The sequence below is a fragment of the Pongo pygmaeus genome, chromosome 17 (assembly GCF_028885625.2).
Source record: "Pongo pygmaeus isolate AG05252 chromosome 17, NHGRI_mPonPyg2-v2.0_pri, whole genome shotgun sequence".
Taxonomy (NCBI): domain Eukaryota; kingdom Metazoa; phylum Chordata; class Mammalia; order Primates; family Hominidae; genus Pongo; species Pongo pygmaeus.
This window is the reverse complement of record NC_072390.2, coordinates 57,302,321-57,325,034: the sequence shown is the minus strand read 5'-3', so window position 1 is coordinate 57,325,034 and position 22,714 is coordinate 57,302,321. Positions and strand designations below refer to the sequence as shown.

Below are 22,714 nucleotides of genomic sequence, written 5' to 3'. Positions count from 1 at the left end.
CCGGGTTCACGCCATTCTCCTGCCTCAGCCTCCTGAGTAGCTGGGACTACAGGGGCCCGCCACCACGCCCAGCTAATTTTTTGTATTTTTAGTAGAGACGGGGTTTCACCTTGTTAGCAAGGATGGTCTCGATCTCTTGACCTCGTGATCCACCTGCCTTGGCCTCCCAAAGTGCTGAGATTACAGGCGTGAGCCACCACACCCAGCCGGTGTACCATTTTTAATCTTTTATATTGATTTTTTACTGTACCTTCTTTTGTTTAAATACACAATTCTTACTATTGTGCTACAATTGCCCACAGTATTCAGCACAGCAATATGATGTACAGGTTTGCAGCCTAGAAGAATAGGCTATATCATATAGCTTAGGTATACAGTAAGTTGTACCATCTAAGTTTGTGTCTATGATGTTTGCACAATGATGAAATTGCCTTATGGCACATCTCTTATGAATGTATCCCCATCATTAAGTGACACATGGCTGTATTATGAAACTCATCTTGCTAATGTTCATCTGAATGATTTGAATTTAGTAAATATTTATGGAGGGTGTACTAGTTACATATATACTGCATTGGTTGATTTGAGATCAACAAAAACATTGCTAATCCAATGTTCCTAAGAAGCTGCAAGCTAGGGAAAATGCATTTGGAGTAGGTCATTGAAGGAAGCTGTTTCCTAGAAAGCAGAAAATTCTAATATGACAAATAAATTTAAGTGCAGTGGTTCAACTAAAAAATAATTTTAAAAAATTGAGAGTGAATTCAGGTCACTTTGATAGTCACGTATTATGAGAGGGGGACAAACTAAGACTTGAAATTCTACTCTTATCCAATCAGAGGGAGTATCAAGCATAGTTTAGAAAACCTTTAATATCTGGTGTGGTCAAGCAGTTATGCATCCTTTTTGTTAGAAATGTAATGATCTTGCAACCAAAATTTCATTGTTGTTGTTGGTATTTATTTGTTGTGTGGATACTTATTTTTGGTTTCTATAAGAACAAAGAAAGATAGAACCAAGAACCATATACTCATTTTTCTTCTCTCTGTGTCGTTGTTGTTTAAGATTCTGCAAGTTGAAGTCTGTCTTCTGAAAATAAGACAAAACAATCTTTTGAATACAGTTCAGTGATAAAACAATGAATAGAAGACATGATCTATATTTTCCGTATTAGAAGAGTTATTGTACAGAAGGAAATGGGGGGGGGGTTATTCTGGATCTGTTTATAAAGGCCAGGCATAAGGCTAAAATATATAAAATTAACAGAGAATTATTTTCCTCTTAATATTATTAACTTCCTCCCAGTGAGACCTATACAAATGGCCTGGAATTCTCTCACATGTGAATAAACTTATTTCTGGCAGTGTCTCCAATGACAATGATTCCATGATTTCTTGGCTTACATCTCTACCAGGCAGCCTCTAATCCCTGCCTCCTCCATCTCGATGCATGGTTTGCACTTAAACAAATTACAGTTGGTCAAAGGAACTGGTACTTTTGCTGAATTAGGTGTCACTGAGAAAAATTAACTGCTGATCTCAAGAGCAAATTCATAGCTGGGCAGGGAGGTGCATTCCTGTAATCTCAGCTTCTGGGGAGGGTGAGGCATGAAAATCACTTGAACCTGGGAGGCAGAGTTTGTACTGAGCCACGATTATGCCACTGCACTCCAGCCTGGGCAACAGAGCTAGACTCTGTCTCAAAAATAGTAATAATTTTTTAAAAATAAGAGCAAATTCAGGTCGCTTTGATACTCACATATTATGAGAGGGGGATGAACTAAGAATTGAAATTCTTAAAGAAAGAGTTGTGTTAATTGGAAGAAGAGAAGGACTTTATAAACAATTAGTTCGTTAATAGTTAATATTAGGAAATAGGGGTCAGGTTTTCAAGTCAATTTGATGATTTTTCTACTTGTAAGAGACATAAAGATAAAAGGAACACTGCTCTAATGTCCATGAAAGTTACCTTTGGTAAAGAATAAGAAAAATATTACTTATAATAGACAAGTGATAAGAGGCAAATGCTTAGGGATTTCTTTATTTAAAAAAGAAAAATTATACCTAGTCTCAGAGATCAACAAACACTTCTTGAAGTGGAGACTGGGAGTTACTTTAGAAAACCTGTAAGGATTAGCAGGATATTGACTAGTGAAGATACAAAAAAAGACAAGTCCAAGGAGGAAAGCTAAAGTGATAAAACAGGATAATGAAGGAAAACAAGGAATTTACAGGAATATACAGAAGAAAGGTGCGGGCAAACAATAAGGAAACTGAAACAATATCTATGTCTCTCAACAGATTGAAAAGTGACTCTAGACTGCATTGATTAAACATAACTGTGATTGCTTTTGCAAATGAAGACTTGTGATTTTAGCAAAATGCTTTTAGGTCTGATCCAATAAAATATGCCCAGAGGAAGAATCCACCACTCTGAGGACAGATATGACAATAAAGTCAAATATATTAGAATATCTAATCATAGGAGTCCCCAACCTCACCCTCACATGGTGGTCATTAAAACAAGAATCAAACTTCTCACTCATATCAGGAACGCATGATGCATGCAGGGAGACCAGCCATGCATTAAATGAATAAACAAGCAAAAAGCCCCTACATCATTACATTTAGTACATAATAAGCAAATGGCCTTCTGTTTATTACATCAATCGTGTCTCTTTTTAACCCATTTTAAGATGAGGACATTGAGTATTAGAGCGTATATGTAATTCAATTAAGATCATTCAACTAGTAAGTGGCAGAACTGGGACTAGAACCCAGGCCATTTGATTTCAGCAACCATCCTCTTAAATAGGATGCTTTTTAACAATGTATCTCAGTGAGACCTACTGTTTTGACTAACACAGACTATGTTCTCAGCTGCTTCTGTGGAGGATAAAACACAGATAATGTCAGTGAGCTGACAAGCCATTGCAGTGTTAGTGTTGTTTGCCAAGTGCTCTGACATGACCAGAATCTGGAAGAGAAAACAGGTGTCACTGACTTAGAAATGTAGTCTCAGGCTGCTGCTTCTTAACAAACTTGTCAAGATTACCTTCCTTACGCCAGCATGTTGTGTGTCCAGCCACTGAGGCAGGTCTTTTTGTTCACCTGAAGAATGATCAAGCAACTAGGCTTGGGAAGCAACAAATGAAAGCAGTTTCTAAGGCCACAGAGGGGTTTCTTGCAACAGTTAAAAGCTGTCATCTGTGCAGTCACTTGCATCTACATATAATATCCCCACAATCCAAAGGGATGGAGACTTGGAGACATATATTCTATTATCAAAGACACTTAAAGAATGTAAATTTTAAAAATATAGGCCAGGTGCAGTGGCTCATGCTTATAATCCCAGCACTTTGGGAGGCTGAGGCTGGTGGATCACTAGAGGTTGAGAGTTCAAGACCAGCCTGACCAACATGGAGAAACCCCATCTCTACTAAAAATACAAAATTTGCCATGCGTGGTGGCACATGTTTGTAATCTCAGCTACTCAGGAGGCCTAGGCAGGAGAATCATTGGAACCCAGGAGGCGGAGGTTGCAGTGAGCTGAGATCATGCCATTGCACTCCAGCCTGGGCAACTAAGAGCAAAACTCGGGCTTGAAAAAAAAAATTTATATATATATATACACACACACACACACACACACACACACACACACACATATACACACATATATATACACACATATATATCCGTATATATATGTGTGTGTGTATATATATATGTATATATATAGATTTAACACAGTGAGAGCCCCAGCTACAGCTGTCTAAGGTCTTCAGCTGCTTTCTGACTAAACTGGAAAAAATGGCAGCAGCCTCTAATCCCTGTCTCCCCTATCTCAATGCAAGCCTGATTGCCCCAGGAAGTCTCTTTCCTAAACCTTTTCTTTTGTTTTACTGTATATTAAAATGCTCTTGTCTTGTACACCATCTCTTTAACCCCAATATCTCTGTGTTCTAGACAAAGAGACAGATAGGGTAATAAAAAGACAGTCCTGGGTTTTAATGCCAATTCCAATATTGAAGAACTACATTATCTTGGAAATTTAGGTATTCCCAAACTGTTTTCATTGTTTCAGTTCATATAAGATGGAATTTGGAGTACCTGATGACCAGGAACAATTTTAGCTCAGAAATTCAAATTTTCTTCTGACTACATGTAAGAAACATTGACAGAAATGGTCATTTTATGGAGGAATGTGCAGTAGGTGCGTATCTACAGAAACTAGACAGTCATTAACAGAGATGTGGAAGAGACATAGGTAATGATTTAATGTCCTGAAAGATGACCCTTAAGCTTATTGCAATCCTGAATTCTTTTGCTTTTAGGATTGTATCACTCAGGGTTCCCCAGAGAAACAGAACCGATAGGATATACGGAGATATAGTGAAAGAGATTTATTATGAACGATTGAGTCGTGCTACTACGAAGGCTGAGGAGTCCCACATCTGCAATCTGCAAGCTGGAGGCTCAGGAAAGCCATTTGAATAGCTCCAGTCCAAGCCTGAAGGCTTGGGAATTGTAGGAGTTGATGATTTAAATCCTGGTCAGAATCAAAGACAGAATCAGTGGCCACATAATTGTGAAAAGCCTGAGTAAAGAGCCAAACATCAGAATATTCAGACAGAATATTCAGAAAGGGTAATCAGGCCAGGTATGGTGGCTCATACCTGTAATCCCAGCACTTTGGGCGGGCGGATCACTTGCGGTCAGGAGATCGAGACCAGCCTGGCCAATATGGTGAAACCCTGTCTCTACTAAAAATACAAAAAAAAAAAAAAAAAAAAAAAATTAGCCAGGCGCACTGGCACATGCTTATAATCTCAGCTACTTGAGAGGCTGAGGCAGGAGAATTGCCTGAACCCGGGAGGCAGAGGTAGCAGTGAGCCAAGATTGTACCATTGCACTCCAGCCTGGGTGATGAGAGCAAAACTCCTTCTCAAAATAAAAATAAAAATAATTTAAGGGTTATCAAAAAAAAAAGATTAGAAAATCAAGAAAGGAGGAAAGCATCAATTCAAAGGAGAGGAATTGAAGTAAGGGACTAGGCAATTTGTCAAATATTGCGGTTGGTAAAAATTGCTGGAAGCATCTATTGGATTTGACAGTAAGAATGGTACCTTTGCAAAACCATGTTAGAAGAATGAGGTGAAATAGAATACAGATTGTGAATATTAATGTGCAAATTAGAAGTGATTAAGATAAACTAGCACATAAACCTATAATGTATTTTATTTTGAAATTGTACGTCTTTTTTTTTCTAATCCTTTCCTTCCCCAGCCCTATCCTCTCTCTGTTTAACTTTATAAAAAGGGCAGATATAAGAGAGTAAATGAACTGGACACTAAAAATAGTTGAGACTTGAATATTTTTCTGAAACCAAAGGGGCTGGTATAGAAGAAGACTGAAAATATAGGAAAAAGGTGGGACAACTAATAATGTAGGATTGAAATAGATTTAAAAAAAAAAACGGTTATTCAGCCCAGATAGAGGTATCAAACTTGACAAGAATCAGTAACCTCTTTTTGCCTGAAAGGAGAAAGAGTAAGATAAGATGTCTAATAATACAGATGAGTTTCTAGGTGCTAGTCCAGGATGCTGAAATCATTCTTTTGGGATGCTTTTATTTCCTCACTGAGGTGAAATAGGAGGGTGAGAGCATCTGCTTAAAATAAGGATGGGGTCAGAGATCTGAGACAAGAAATGAAGGATTTGAAGAACTAAATGAGAAATAGGACAGGGAACTGGCTGATAATAAGCAGAATGATTGACAAGAGCACTGATGACTCTGCTAAGATTGAAATATAAACGTATAGTAGTACCAATAAGCACAGGCACCTACATTTTCAAAAAATGCCTGTCTCCCTGTGTGTAAGGCCAGAAAATGTAGAATATTGGTTCAGTTTTGTTTTCTGTAGATACTAGGGTTAGAACTTTTGTAAAATTTATTTTGTTCTAGTTCATCCTTCTTTTCGTGGCAAGCCTTACCCAAATATAATCCAGAAAGATATATAGGTTGATTGTGAGCTTGAAGGAGCCCAAGATACCTCTGGGGAACCTTGAGCTTTCCTGTAGGCTTCATCAAAGTCATCTGCTACTGTGGTCCCTAGATTCCATTCAAGAAGGCATGAGGACCCAGTCTTCTTATTTTTCTGTCCAGAGATTCTGCAGGGCCATGTTCTAACCTGACAACATATGTAATCAAGCATTTTGACACTTTAAATGAATTGCACAGATATGTTAATGAAAACAAGTTAAAACCTTAAGTAATTCAAATGAGATTTCAGCTTCCAATTCTCTAGTTAATTCATGGAGGGTTTCTTCTGTAGTAATTGGTTGGTTACTCTTTGGTCAACTTCCTATCCATTTATTCAGTCGCCATTCAGTGAAGAGATAGGAAAGGTGTTTATTGAACATGGTTCACTTGCAAAGCATTGAGGTGTTGCTGGCAATATAATGTCCTTTGCCTTCTTGGTCTTATATTCTGCAGGAGATCCAGACATTGTAGAGTTATATAATTTATTATTTAATTATAATTGTTTTATGTGTTACAAGTATAATACATAAGTTTTTTTCTTCTATTTTTATCTAATATAAATTTGTTAACATACTAGATTAAATAATAAAATTTTTTTGGTCTTTAAAGAGTACATTTTTAGGCCATGTTAAAATGGAAAATTTAGCTATTCACAATAACCAATCCCCTGAAGGTTCAGAAGGACCATTGATTTAATATATATCAAATACACATATTTATTTATTAGTGCAAATATGTGAAGATATCCTTAGGCACTCACATACATGTATGTATATTTACATGTGCATAGTCCTGCATTTATATATATTGCACGTACTGCCCAATTTTATTGATTTATATTTTTAACAAGGTATTTTAAAAAGCAAAATCTTTAGGAGAAAAATTCAGAAAGAAGGCAGATATTGCTGTTAGCAAAATATTTAGCATTAACCTTCTCTTTTTTCCCTTCATAGCAACTACTGGCTGCCATGGCAACCTTTCCCCCCTGCACACCAGAGCTTCTGGGATGAAAAGCACAAGGCCTTTGAGACTTCAAATGTCTCCTGTACAAAGCAGTCTAAAACCCTTTACCCTAGAGCCATTACCATCCTGTGTCTCAGAACGACTGGCTACACCATTTAATTTATTATGTCCTGCTTTTCTCTCCATTCAATCAATATTTCTCCAGAACAGCAAGAGAGAGAAAACCTATTACATTTCCAGAGTAGGCACTCAAGAAATAGGCTTTTTAAAAATTACTTATTTGATGGGTTCCTAACAAATTTCATACAGATCTGAATAAATCAGACGTCTAAACTCACTAATTTCCTCTGATTGTGCTCTTATTCATTTCTTCTCCCTTGTGCTCTGGTCTAAACCATATTAACTACTGACGATCCCACAAAAGCACCATGATCACTTCTGCCTTAGGCCTTTCTTAGTCCCTTTACCGAGACTCCTTCCTGTTCCCCCAACATCCCACCTCCCCTCACCAACCTAAATAATTACTACTTGCCATTCAGGTCTAAGATTAAGGCTCCCTGTCTCAGGAAGCTGAGAACCACTAAGACAGGGCTGGTCATTACTTGTAAATGCCACCACAGTGCTGTACCCTGTGCTAGCCACTGTCTTTGATCTGAGATTTCCTTTTAATTTATCTATTTGTCTAAATCGACAACCGACTCCTCTGTTTATTGTAGCCTCAGCTGTATTCTCATGGCCTGGGTTCCACGGATGTCATCCACAAATAATGAGCCCTCTTAAGTGCCAGTCACTTTGCTGGAGATCAGGTACAGAGATGCACAAAACAGGCACATTTTCAGCAATAACTGAGCTTACTTTATACTGATGGGTGATGAAAAATACATATAGGCAGATTAGTGAGATGAATTCAGATAGTAATTAAGTGCCCTTCCTATCAACAAAATAAGAGTAATGGGATGGCATTAGTGGGGATGTGTGAGAATGCTTTTGAGAGGACGGTCAGGCAAGGTGTCTCAGTGCAGGTGATATTTCAGCTGGGACTTGAAGAAAACAGCCAGGAGGAGACCTGTAGGGGAGCACATTTCAGGCAGAGGAAACAACAACTGCAAATACTTGAAGGCAAGAAGATTTTGTACTGAGCATATATCGAATATGATGGGATATAATTGATGAGGGAGAGTGGTATGAATCGGGTTTGGGGAAACAGACAGAGATAACATCATGTAGAATTTGTAGGTCATGGTGAGAAGTAGAAAAAATTATAAACAGGACTAAAATGTAATCTGAAAGAAGTTAAAATTTCCTCTGTCTTCTTTTCAGACAGTGAACAGACAAACCAAAAACATATTTATTGGGAGTACACAGTATACTAGGAAATATATAAGTGTCTTTCGTGTAATAGCTCATTGAATCCTATTACCAATTCTATGAAGTAGAATTTTATGAGGAAATTAAAACACAGTCTAAGCAACTCCCTGAGAATTCATGGCTAGAAAGTGGTGTCGCCAGGATTCAGATCCTAGTAATGTGATTCCAGAACCTACCCACTGTAGCACAATTATAGGCATTTGCTGAAGCCCACAATATAGCAAAAATACAGTTGAGGGCAATATCCTGGCCTCTGAACTTTCAATTTTATGAACTCATTATAATGGACTCTGTGGTCTCCAGTGACTGTTTATTTGGTGTCATTTTCATCATCATCCAAATTAAAAATTTAATAAGCACCTGCCACTGCAAAGTGTGTGGCTTGCTTATTGTGTGGCACAATGAGGATTAAGATAAGACAAAATATGATTTCTGTCCGGCTGCCTTGTGTTTGGTTGGTGAGATCAAACAACTAAGGCCTATGAACTTCCCTCAAGGATGATAAGTTGCACAGCAAAGCAGAGGCCACCAAGGTCACCATAGACCGACTGTACTGTCTGTAAAGACTTGAGTAGGTCTGGAAGAAGTGAGAGAGAAGAAAGATGAAAGACTTTCCAGATAGGGGAAAAAAAGCAATATGCAAAGGCATAAAAATATGTGTTGAGGAATGATGGGCTCTACTGTGTAAAATGTACTCCACGTTCTAAAGAGACCTACACACAAGCACACAACCAAACTGCCTCTGTTGACTCCTACTCTTTCCTTTCCCCAATCCACACCCCTTACTAGTCTAAGAACCCAGGTGGAAATCTGAGTTGTTGATACCAAGACCAGGAGTTCTTTTCCTTCTGCCCACCACAGAGAAGGGAGGGAGGACTCTTGCCCTTCTCCTTTACAATACAAGAGAAGGAGGCTCCAACATAATCCCTCCTAAAAGAGGGACGTGCTAAGAAGTTACTGACATCTCCTCACCAGTTGAGTTTTTTGCTTAGTTTGCAGACTTGTTCACTCATCTAAAATAGATAATTGGGGAAAAATAGCAGAGCAGATAGAGCACTCTTGGAAGGAACACCCTATAAGCACACTCTGATCTGTCGAGAATGGTTTTCCATGTGTCAGTGACTGCGGCTAAGGGTGGGACATCTTACCAGTGCTTTGCTTTGTTTTGCTTTTCCCGGAAGGAGTTTGAGATGACATGTAAGCACTTACCTTTAAATGGAAGATGATTTTTTTTTTAAAGTAACTCTCGTATTAAATAAGTGAATAAATCAAGTTTAATAAATCAAAAGCACTTTCACTAGAACTGGTCAAGAAAATTGGCAAGGTCATTAATATTATTAAAACTGATCAAAATTAATTATACAACTAAACAAAATAAAAATAGAAAAATTCAAGTTCGGGCCACTTTTCCTTCAAGTTAGCAAATAAGATGTGTTGTTCACAAATTTCCCAGGAAATTTTGATTCCTGCTACTTTGGTAATGTAGGCTGCATAATGAAAATTAATAGCTCCATGGGAAATAATGGAGTGAAACACTTACAAGAAGATATTAAAAATATAAAATAAATCCAAAGAGTTTGCTGTGTGGACTAAGCATTTTAACAGCACCCAGTAGGCATAACCACTAAGATTTTTGCTTGCAAAGCTTCTGTTGGAAGAGCCAGACCCATCTTTCTGCCAATCTCCCTCACTCCCTCACTCAAGGTTAGCAATTATAGCAAAGCAGTGTCAGAGTTTCCTTTTGTGTTTCTAGGAATTATATAGCTTATTAGGCAACCACCATTACCCTGGCTACCTTTACAATAATTTAATTTAATGTAATTTATTGTATTGTATTTTTACTGAGCTCGGGTAAAAGATAAAAATATGCAGAGAGCTAGAAAGCTCCTGAAGTCAGCAGATTGTTGGGACTGAAAGTCTAATTGGCCAGGATGCTTGCCGCTTCCCACTAGCAGCTGGGCTGGACTAGAACAGACTCTGCCTGCCTTTTTGCCGCAGTGGTCTCATCAACCCCCCATGCAGCTGTGGCTGTGTTCTAATGCCTCCTCTGGCAGATGGGAAATAGCATTTCAGGGAGTACCTGGCATATTACACGGTGATCTTCTTCGGTGAAAAAGGTCATATATATTAAAAAGATGACACCCCTGGGTTATTGAAATTTTCTATTACTTGTATGAAACATTTTTCTTTATTCCTTCTTTTGTGCCATTGCTTTCTAAGGCCTCCAGGTGGCACATTAAATCAAAAACCTTCCTTCTTTGCAGTTGAGGGTCACTGTGGTATTATGATATCTGCATCAATTGCTTCTTACCCCTAAAATAATCTCTCTGCAACATTTCTTCCCCACCCCCACCCCTGGAGTGTTTCTGCATTTATTTAAAATTTAACTTTTCATGTAAATGCAATATAAAATATTGGGTGTCATTTGTTTACTATTGAAGAATTATTTTAAGTTGTAAAACCTCACATCAGAACAATCAACTCAATATGTACAGAATCCTAGCACAGGAAACTGGAAAGGTTTCCCCATGAGAGACAGCAAGATAGAAGGGAAGCAGTGCTTAATGGAAGATGGTAGAACTTGATGGATATTTTACTTAATTAGATGTGTGACCTTGAACCATTTCTTAACCACTGCTTAACCTTTCTGAGCCTGAAACTCCTCATTTGAAAAATAAGAAAATTTAATTCCTTTCTACCATTGTGCTTCTTTCTTAGGAGTTACTATATAAAGTAGATGAATATTGATGAATATTCAATATTTAATTTTACTTAAAATTTAATTTTACTTAAAATTTAATTTTACTTAAAATTCAGATAGACAAGATATCTTATGCTAAAAGAATATATTAATTATCTTAGTTTTCAATTCTAATATGGAAGCTGTTACTTCTTGTAATACATTCTAGTTCCAAACCAGTCAGACCACCACTAGTGGACTGCTGTGGTCCTAAAAATTACTCACTATGATGCTGTTGCAATATGGCCTTCAAATGGACCTTCAAATGGACCATAATAGTAAGCATAAAACCCAGAAATCTATAAAAATTAATATTTTTAGGGCTTGGTTTTTTGACATGTTTGGACTCAAATTCTTGCATTAAATTTATGGCATATAAATTTCAAGCTCAAAGGTAGGTATGACAAATGTATGGTTTGTCAATATTAGTATGAGATGAAATTTTCTTAAAACATTAAAATGTATTTTCTTGAAACATAAAACTTTATTGTTAAAGTATGCTTTCACTTTTGGTATTTTTCTTAAAACATAAAAACTTTAGGTCAATGATCTAATAATTTTTAAGGAAATATAGAAAAGATTAAATATTTTACTAAGTATAATTTCCATTTAGATATTATAGCAAATGTGAAAATTAATGTTATTATTCCATTAGATAACACAGAATTAATATTTTGATAATAAATCTAAGATCGTGTGCAGCTATATTTTATGCTTTGAATTAGATGGTCCATGATTCCTACACTACTTATCAAAGAAATGAGTAGGCACAATTTAAGTATACTTCAGCCTGCTACAAAAAATAAAATATTCACTTATATCATTTATTAAAGGTGCTGTTTTGCTGTATATCATTCCCACAAGAACATTTGCATGGGATTTGTTTACTAATTTTATTTCTGGTCGAGCTTGATTATCACATTGGACTTTTAACTGAATTTTGATGTCCCTAATGATTTATTTGTGATGCTTACATTTTAACCATTAGGAAATATTTTATAAATATAAGTGTGTGTTTGTATAAAATATGCATACGTATATCTATATATGTACTATAGATATACAACTAAACATATTTTTTTCAAATGCTTAAAAAATTTATGGATTTAGCTAAAGACTTAACTTCAATCCTTCTCTACTTCTACTCTTCTTAAAGAAAAATTACCTTTCTATGTTGGTGGAAATAACTCCTATACATCTTGATAAAAAAAATCCAAAATGATAACTCAATGTCAGGGCACCATTGACAGCACCTTCATTTCTCCACTGATTTGGAATGATATCCCAATAATACAAAAAGCTTCCATAGATATGTTAATCTCTTTCCAGTTTCTCTATTGCATTGTAGTAAGATTATTTGTCTAACCCTTAACTAATGCCCCACTGCCTGAACCATTATAGGTTTACAGATGGCCTTAATCAAGTGAGACCAACATTATTCTTACTATTCTTCTTCCTACCTCCTTCTTATTAGAATTCAAATATTTCTTCTCTATTTGTGCCTTTATTCTTCTCTATGAATTTTAGTATCCCTGTAGGACATCCTATGATTCAAAAGTTTTCAGGGTTTGAATATATTTTCATTGAAATTATACACTAATTTGAAATGATTTATTATCTTTATGATATTGAACCTTCGAACCAGAAACTAATACAAGTCTACAATTTGTCATCTCATTGGTTAGATTTAGATAAAAATCCAAACTGATATGATAAGTAAAAGTTTTTCTTAATGTATTTGTTAGCATAACCTAACCAGACTCAACTCATTTTTTGTAACAGAGCATGATTTGATGTGATTTGAGTTGATTTAGAGATCTTACATATCCTATTTGCTGTGAATGTTGCAATATTTAGCTACAGAAATATTACTATACTGGAGGACAAAATTATGCTCCAGATTCAAAGGGAGTGCTGCATGTTTTACAATGCATTTATTTGAGTGTTTAATTGCAGTTTCATATAAAGCAGACAAATTATAAGTATAGAGCTTCATGAATTACAACAACATGAACTCACCTAAAATCACCATATTGGTTAAGAATGGAAGATTATTAAAGGAACCCAGAAAACTTTCTTATATCTCCTTCCAAAGAAACACTATACTGACTCCTAACACTGAACAGTAGTTTTTCTGTTTTTAAACTCTCAAAAAATGTAATTGTGTAACATGTTAATGTAAAAATAGAGAGAACTGGATGTGGGGTAAATGGGAATTATATGTTGCCATATTCTGTAAATAGAAAACTATACTAAAATTAAAAATTTACTAACAATGTTCCTTAGGTCTGATTTCTTTCACTCAGCATTGTTATGTTTGTAAGATTTATTTAAGTTGTGTATAATAGTATGTCATTTATTTACACTGAACAGCATCACATTGTATTAATATATAGCAAATTATTTATCAAGTCTCCTGGTAATAAGGTTTGTGTTGCTTTCAGTGTTTTTATTTGCTTGTTTTTGCTATCATGAATAATGCTACTGTAAACACTTTGCATATCTTTGTTGCATACATCTACACATATTCATCAAAGAAGGCTTCTGGTCCTAGAGACTTAATTATGGGAAAGGTTTTAATCACAAATTTAATTTTTTGTCTAATGTATAGGACAATATAGAATTTCTATTTTTGTGTATAAGCTTTTGAAAATTATATTTTGGTAGAAATTATTCCTTCACCTAATATTTCTGATATATTGGGACAAACATCATGTTCACATGTTATCTTTTTTATGTTTGTAGTATCTGAAGTGATATACACTATTTCATTCTTAATATTGTTTATTTATGACTTATTTTTCTTCATCACCCTTAATCTGTCTTTCCTGGGCTTTATAAATTTTGACATCTTTATAAAAAGAATTCATGTTTGATTTCATCTTCTCTATTGCATAATTGTTTTCTATTTTATTTATTTATCTGTTTATCATTTCCTTGTTTTTGCTTTCTTTAAATTAATTTGCTGAGCTTTCTGGTTACTTTTTGTGGTAAATATTTTGATCATTAAATTTGAGTGTTTATGCTTTTTAAAAACATGCTTGTAATGCTATAAGCATCATTATGAATAAAGCTATAGATAGTCCTATAAGTTTTGATACAGTGCATTTTTATTAGCATTTCATTTCAAATATTTTGAAAATGTTTTTATAATTTCTTTTTTGACCTATTGACTATTTAGATGTATACTTTTTCTCAACTATTTGGGAATTTAGTAGAGTTTTTTAAATTTCTAGATCAATTTCATTTATTTTGGACTATGTTGTAATTTTTATTCTTTGAAATGTTTTGAGATTCACTTTAGGATAAAGTCAACTTTTATAAATGTTCCAAGTTAACTTGAAGAGAATGTGACTTTTTCATTTGTTAGCTATGACATGTTGTATATGTTAATTGCATCAATTGCGTTTGTTTTGTTAAAGTCTCCTATATCCTTACTGAATATTTGCCTATTCATTTTTTCCTTATTTCTTTACTTATTTTTATTTCAATAGGTTTTGAGGGAACAGTAGGTATTTGGTTGCATGAATAAGTTTTCTCGTGTTGATTTCTGAGATTTTGGTGCATTCATCACCTGAGCAGTGTACACTGGACCCAATGTGTAGCCTTTTATCCAGCTACCTCCCTTTCCCCTGAGTCCCCAAAGTCCATTGTATCTTTCTTATACCTTTGCATTATCATATCTTAGCTCCCACTTGTTTTTTTGGGCTGGTTTCATGTTTTTGCAATTGCGAATTGTGCTGCTATAAATATGCATGTGCAAGTATCTTTTTGGTATAATGACTTATTTATTTTCCTCTGGATAGATACCCTGTAGTGACATTGCTGGGTCAACTGGTAGTTCTACTGTTAGTTCTTTACGGAATCTCCACATTGTTTTACATAGTGTTAGTACTAGTTAAAATTCCCTCCAGCAGTGTAAAAGTGTTCCCTTTTAACCACATCCATGCTAACATCTATTATTGTTTGTTTTTTTGATAATGACCATTCTTGCAGGAGTAAGGTGGTATTGCATGTGGTTTTGATTTGTATTTCCCTGATCATTACAGATGTTGAGTATTTTTTCATATTTTTGTTGGTCATTTGTATATCTTCTTTTGAGAATTGTCTATTCAGGTCTTTAGCCCACTTTTTGATGGGATTATTTGTTTTTTTCTTGCGGATTTCTTTCAGTCTCTTGTAGATTGTGGATATTAGTCTTTTGTCAAACGTATAGACTGTGGAGATTTTCTTCCACTCTGTGGGTTTTCTTCCACTCTGTGGGATTGCAAAGATTTTCTCCCACTCTGTGGGTTGTTCATTTACTCTGCTGATTGTTTATTTTGATGTGCAGAAACTTTTTAGTTTAATTAAGTCCCAAGTATTTATCTTTGTTTTTGTTGCATTTGCTTTTGGGTTCTTGCTCATGAAGTCTTTGCCTAAGCCAATGTCTAGAAGGATTTTTCCAGTGTTATCTTCTATAATTTTTATGTTTTCAGATCTTGGATTTAAGTCCTTTATCCATCTTGAGTTGATTTTTGTATAAGGTGAGACACGAGGATGCAGTTTCATTCTTCTACATGTGGCTTGCCAATTATCCTAACACCATTTGTTGAGTAGGGTGTCCTTTCCCCACTTTATGTTTTTGTTTGCTTTGTCAAAGATCTCTTGGCTGTTAGTATTTGGCTTTATTTCTGGGTTCTCTATTCTATTCCATTTATCTATATGCCTATATACCAGTGCCATGCTGTTTTGGTGACTACGGCCTTATAGTATAGTTTCAATGTAATATGATATCTCCAGATTTCTTCTTTATGCTTAGTCTTTCTTTGGCTATGTGCTCTCCTTTTTGCTTCCATGTGAATTTTAGTATTTTTTTTTCTAGTTCTGTGAAGAATGACGGTGGTGTTTTGACGGAAATTGCATTTATAGATTGCTTTTGGCAGCATGATCATTGTCACAGTATTGATTCTACCCATCCATGAGCATGGGATGTGTTTCCATTTGTTTGTGTCGTCTATGATTTCTTTGAACAGTGTTCTGTAGTTTTGCTTGTAGAGGTCTTTCACCTCCTTGGTTAGGTAAATTCTTAAGTATTTTATTTATTTATTTAGCAGCTATCGTAAAACAGGTTGTCTTATTGATTTGATTCTCAGCTTGGTCGCTGTTGGTATATAGCAGAGCTACTGATTCATGTATATAAATTTTGTATCCTGAAATTTGCTGAATTCATTTATCTAGGAGCTTTTTGGAAGAGTCTTTAGGGTTTTCTAGGTATACAATTATATCATCAGGAAACTGCATCAGTTTTACTTCCTCCTCACCAGTTTGAATGTCCTTTATTTCTTTCTCTTGTCTGATTGTTCTGGCTAGGACTTCCAGTACTATGTTGAATAGAAGGGATGAGAGTGGGCATCCTTGTCATGTTCGCGTTCTCAGGGGAAATGCTTTCAACTTTTCCCCATTCAGTGCTACATAGGCTGTGAGTTTGTAAGAGATAGCTTTTATTACAGTAAGGCAGGTCCCTTCTATGCCGATTTTTCTGAGGGCTTTAATCATAAAGCGATGCTGGATTTTGTCAAATGCTTTTTCTGCATCTATTGAGATTATCATGTTATTTTTGTTTTAAATTCTGTTTTTGTTATGTCCTTTCCTGGATTTGGTATTAGGGTTATACTGGCTTCATATAATGATTTAGAGAGGATTCCCTCTTTCTGTCTCTTGTGTACTAGTGTCAATAGGATTGTTACCAGTTCTTTCAATTGCTGAGAGAGACACATTAAAATATCTCACTAAACTTTTGGATTTTATTTTGTCAACTTTTAAAATTTAAACTGAGACTATATTTTTAGTACATAAGAATTAATTAGTATAATGTCTTCCTTTATTATTATAAAATATTCCCCTTTTACTCAAATAATGCTCTATTTTTAATTACTGTCTACTTTGATATTTAAACTATAGCAGCTTTCTTCATGTGTAAATTTCCATTCAAATTTCACTTTCTATATCTTTACATATAAGGTACTGCAACTGCAAGTGATTTTTGTAAAATCTGGCTGGACAGTCTTTGTCTTTTAAAATTGGAGACTGTAATGCATTTATATTGACTGTGGTCAGTTGAATTATTCTTTTAAAACTCTGTGTTTTCTCTCCTCTTGCCATGCTTCGATGTGAGTTGAGCATATGTCCTGCCTCATTGACTTTAGGTTTCTCCATGTGTCATTTGGCCCCTGGGATATAGATAAAATAATTCCTGCCTCCTGTGCTTCTGCTCTATATTATGGGAATATCATTTCCCAGATAAGAGGGGCTTTCTTAGCCTGAGTCCCAAAATAAGAGGATAAGAGGAATACACCAGAACCCACCTGACAGCCTGGAGCAGAGCTGCCAAAAATCTACTCCTTAGCTGCTAAAAAGCAGTGTAGCAACAAAACAAAGCCAAACAAAACAAAAAATATTTTGCAAGCCACAAGGTCCTTTAGGCTGTATTAATATAAGTGTAACCTAATGAAAGCCAATAAATATAGAAAATAGTTCCAGAACCGTTGTCTTGCTATACAAAATGTAAAATATGAGTCATTAGCTTCTGGGTGGGGAAAATTCTTACAGGGGACTGAAAAATAAATAGTAACCCACGTTATACAGTGTCATACCATTTGGTAAGATTATCACTTGTGATAACTTGAAAATCAGGGAAGTTATTTAATAAACATAACTTTGCTCAATTGCTGGCAAGTCAGAATGTTATTAGCTTTAGTTGATTATTTTCACTGCATTTCTTAAGTTATTTTAAGATAGAAATGAGCTAAAAAAATTGACATGTTTACAAGTAGGAATGAAAAAAATAAAATAAAAAAAGAGAGAGAATCCAGACATGCTTTATCTCATAGGGTTAAAATGTGACAAGTTACTCATCTCTGTTTAACAGCCACTAGTAAGATCAATCTATCATAGACTAGAGTAAAGAACCTGTCTTTGCTGTCTTTGGGATCAGATAGACTTGATAGATTTTTACACCCCAGCTCAGCCACTTACAAACCATATGATGTGTTGTAACAGTTTAAAAAGTTGGTTTCTGCCCTGATTACAAACAATTGCAAAATGTCAACAGCTTAAAATAATGAAGGTTTTTTTTTTCTTAGTTATGCCACATATCCAACATGAGTGAGCTGGGAGGTCTATTTATTATTCTGAGTCCTGGTAACTCAGGATTCCAGACTGATAATCTGGTAGGGCTTTATGGGATCACTAAATTTTGAGTAGGAATGTTAGTACCAGCTACAAGAACACAGAATCCACTGTGTTAATATATGTGTATAATTTATCTTTATTTTTTAATTAATATTTATTCAACCCTGGGTAATTTTGTTGATCATTCTTTAAACTCTTCTAATACTTCTAATGGTGATGTAGGCACCAGGAGCTATAGTAGATACTAAGGGAATGATAAGTGAGACAGACATGGTCCCTGGCCTCAGTCAGTTTATGATTTCTAGAGATCCATTACAACAGCATGAACCACAGCATGGGTAAGTGCCACCAAAGACTTATGGAGTGTCAAATCTGCTCTGGAATACTTGGCTAAAGAGAGACTTATTTACCCATAATGGTGGTGTTTGCTTTTCATTTTCTTTTGATAGATTATTATTTTTTAATTTTATGACAACTCCATCTCTTCAACTTATTCTTAAGTGAAAGCTCTGGACTATAATAACAACTAACATTTATAGAGCTTTAAACATGTGCCCAGCATGCGCTTCTTCTAGATGATCTCACTTAACCCTAACAAAGAGGTTTTGAGGTATGTATTAATATCTTATGTTGAGGAAATTGGGGAAAAAAAGTCAAAAAAATTGTCCAAGTTTGCAAAGCTAAAATGTAGTTGAATTGGTACTTGAAACAAAGCAGATTTAATATAAAGCTATTCTTTGACCACTTTGCTATATTGCTTTTTTGAATTCTAGAGAGCTGATTTCTAGTTCAATTTTTTAATCAGTCATCCTTTCAAGGATTCAAATTTCTCATTTGTCCTTCAAATTCTAAAATTCTAGGATTCTCTCTTAAAACAAATTCTCACATTGCCATATATTTTTAAATGTAACTGAGGTCCACAGTTTCATGCGAGTCCATGTGAAGAGACCACCAAACAGGCTTTGTGTGAGCAATAAAGCTTTTAATCACCTGGGTGCAGGTGGGCTGAATCCAAAAAGAGAGTCAGGGAAGGGAGATAGGGGTGGGGCCGTTTTATAGGATTTGGGTAGGTAAAGGAAAATTACAGTCAAAGGGGGTTTGTTCTCTGGCAGACAGGAGTGGGGGGTCACAAGGTGCTCAGTAGGGGAGATGTTTGGCCAGGATGAGCCAGGAAAAGGACTTTCACAAGGTAATGTCATCACTTAGGGCAAGGACCGGCCATTTTCACTTCTTTTCTGGTGGAATGTCATCAGTTAAGGCAAGGACTGGCCATTTACACTTCTTTTGTAGTGGAATGTCATCAGTTAAGGTGGGGCAGGGCATTTTCACTTCTTTTGTGATTCTTAGTTACTTCAGGCCATCTGGGCCTATATGTACAAGTCACAGGGGATGCGATGGCTTGGCTTGGGCTCAGAGGCCTGACACACAGCTCTAGTAGAGAACGTATTTTTAATTGAAGAGTCTTTCTCTTTCTGTCTTTTTAATATTATTTGTTTTTTTCCTTAGGTTTCTACAGAAGAAGGCTTGAGTCTTGCCCAAGAATATAATTGTGGTTTTTTTGAGACCTCTGCAGCCCTCAGATTCTGTATTGATGACGCTTTTCATGGCTTAGTGAGGGAAATTCGCAAGAAGGAGTCCATGCCATCCTTGATGGAAAAGAAACTGAAGAGAAAAGATAGCCTGTGGAAGAAGCTAAAAGGCTCTTTGAAGAAGAAAAGAGAAAATATGACATGATATCTCTGCTTTTGAGTTCCTCACTCTCTCTGAATTTTATTAGTTGGACAATTCCATATGTAGCATTCTGCTTCAATATTCTCTGTGTGTCTCTCTCTCTTTAAATATCTGCCTGTAGGTAAAAGCAAGATCTGCATAACTGTACCTCTTGAGATAGTTTTGTTTTGCCTTTAACAGTTGGATGGATTTTGTCAATCACCTGGATATGCTGTTTAGTTTTTACAATATATTACTAAATAAAATTGACATTCCAATTGCCTCATTTCCCTTTAAAGAGTCTAGCTTCATTTGGTATGCTGTCTGGTTATAAAGGAAATATGCAAAATTGCAGCCAGAATGACAAAAGGCTCAGGGGATCTGCCTTTGCCTGATAACACTGGTTGTTTGCATTTCAGGAATCTCAGTAAATAATGAAGAAGCTCAGGAAATAATTCAGAGCAGAAATCTGCAGCCTGGTCTTTTCTTAATTGTAGAAAGTCATGGTGCTTCTTCTTGAATGCTCCAGAGATAAATCTTACAGGAATTATTTATTAATAATAGGAACTGGTTTGGGGTCATTGGAGAGCTGAAATAAAATATCTGTGTATTTACAGTGCTCTGCCCCAGTTAAGCTGTAGCAAAATTTTCACAGTGAAGGCACTGGGCTGTGTCAAAAGGATATTGTCTCTGTAGTGGGAAGAGAGAAGCTACTGTGAATTTGGTGGTTCATATGCTCATTAAAGGATGCTTTGCTCCCCTCATTGAGGAGTCCTTCTTAGGGCTGCTTCACCTGCATCAGGACCATTTGTAGGGTAGGAGGCTTGATGGCTCCAGAGACCCTATGAGCTCCCTATATTGCCAAAATCTCCTCTCTTCCCTTACATGAAATGCTACCAGAGACTTTTCTCTTGTTTGTTTTACAATGGCTCATCATGTAAAATGAAATTGCCCATTCACTCATTTTTTCCCATTGTGTGAACTGGTTTATTAAATTCAAGCTCAGAAAATACACTACCAGAGAGCACTGTTCTGAATGTTTAATAGGCAAGCATGAAGAAGAAAATCATAAAGCTAAGCATGAGATGGAATCCATCAAGCCCATCTTCATGGGTTAAGGACAGTTTTTAATCATTAATTAGGGAAGAAGAGGGATGAGGGGCACAATTTTCATGCGCGTCCGTGTGAAGGGACCACCAAACAGGCTTTGTGTGAGCAATAAAGCTGTTTATTTCACCTGGGTGAAGGCGGGCTGAGTCCAAAAAGAGAGTCAGCCAAGGGAGATAGGGGTGGGGCCGTTTTATTTGATTTGGGTAGGTAAAGGAAAAAGGGGAGTTGTTCTCTGGCGGGCAGGAGTGTAGGTCACAAGGTGCTCAGTGGGGGAGCTTTCTGAGCCAGGATGAGCCAGAATAAGGAATTTCACAAGACAATGTCATCAGTTAAGGCAGGAACAGGCCATTTTCATTTCTTTTGTGGTGGAATGTCATCAGTTAAGGCAGGAACCGGCCATCTGGATGTGTATGAGCAGGTTACAGGGCATATGATGGCTTAGCTTGGGCTCAGAGGCCTGACATTCCTGTCTTCTTATATTAATAAGAAAAATAAAATGAAATAGTGGTAAAGCGTTGGAACGGTGAAAATTTTGGAGGGGGTGGTATGGAGAGATAATGGGCGATGTTTCTCAGGGCTGCTTAGAGCGGGATTAGGGGCGGCGTGGGAACCTAAAGTGGGAGAGATTAAGCTGAAGAAAGATTTTGTGGTAAGGGGTGATATTGTGGGGTTGTTAGAAGAAACATTTGTCATTTAGAATTATTGGTGATGGCCTGGATACAGTTTTGTATGAATTTAAAAACTAAACGGAATAAGAGAAGGAGAAAAACAGCTATTAAAGGACTAAGAATTAGGAGGACCTAGGACATCTAATTAGAGAGTGCCTAAGGAGGTTCAGCATAGCCTTGCCAGCAAAGACTATTTATTTACTTTAAGAATTAAGAGTGGTGGTTTGGGGATAGCACCAGGAGATATCAGCTGTGATGTCTTGGAGAAACAGTGTAAATCGGCAGTGTAAACAAGAGCAAGGCATGTATGAGTAGTTGAGAACGGTGAATAGGAGTATGACTAGACAGAAGATAGTAGGGATGACAAGTTTTTTGGGGCACAGTCCAAGTTGGTCTGGTATCTGGCATGAGACTGGGGCCTAATAAAAAGAAGCGCCTATACAGGAGCTCAAATGGGCTGTACCCTGTAGCATTCTGAGGACAGGTCTGACTTCTGAGAAGGGTAAGTGGTAAAAGTATTGTCCAGTCCTTTTTAAGTTGGTGGCTGAGCTTGGTGAGGTGTGTTTTTAAAAGACCTTTAGTCCATTCTACTTTTCCTGAAGACGGAGAACCGTAAGGGATATAAAGGTTTCACTGAATACTAAGAGCCTGAAAAACTGCTTGGCTGATTGGACTAATAAAGGCTGGTCTGTTATCAGACTGTAAAGAGGTGGGAAGGTTAAACTGAGGAATTATGTCTGACAGAAGGGAAGAAATGACTGCAGTGGCCTTCTCAGACCCTGTAGGAAAGGCTTCTACCTATCCAGTGAAAGTGTCTACCTAGACTACGAGGTATTTTAGTTATCTTACTCGGGGCATGTTGAATAAAGCTAATTTGCCAGTCCTGGGTGGGGGCAAATTCTTGAGCTTGATGTGTAGGGAAGGCAGGGGGCCTGAA

At 36.3% G+C, this 22,714-nt stretch overlaps 1 protein-coding gene across 1 annotated transcript in view; it reads left to right on the top strand.

The window, feature by feature from the left end:
* RIT2 (Ras like without CAAX 2) overlaps positions 1-20,285 on the top strand; it is a 384,646-nt gene extending 364,361 nt beyond the window's left edge. Inside the window, exon 5 of the mRNA XM_054460870.2 lies at positions 19,796-20,285. Within this exon, the coding sequence (XP_054316845.1) occupies positions 19,796-20,023 (228 nt within the window). The 3' untranslated portion in view covers positions 20,024-20,285. The remainder of the gene's footprint in view (positions 1-19,795) is intronic.
* The last annotated feature ends 2,429 nt before the right edge of the window (positions 20,286-22,714 follow it).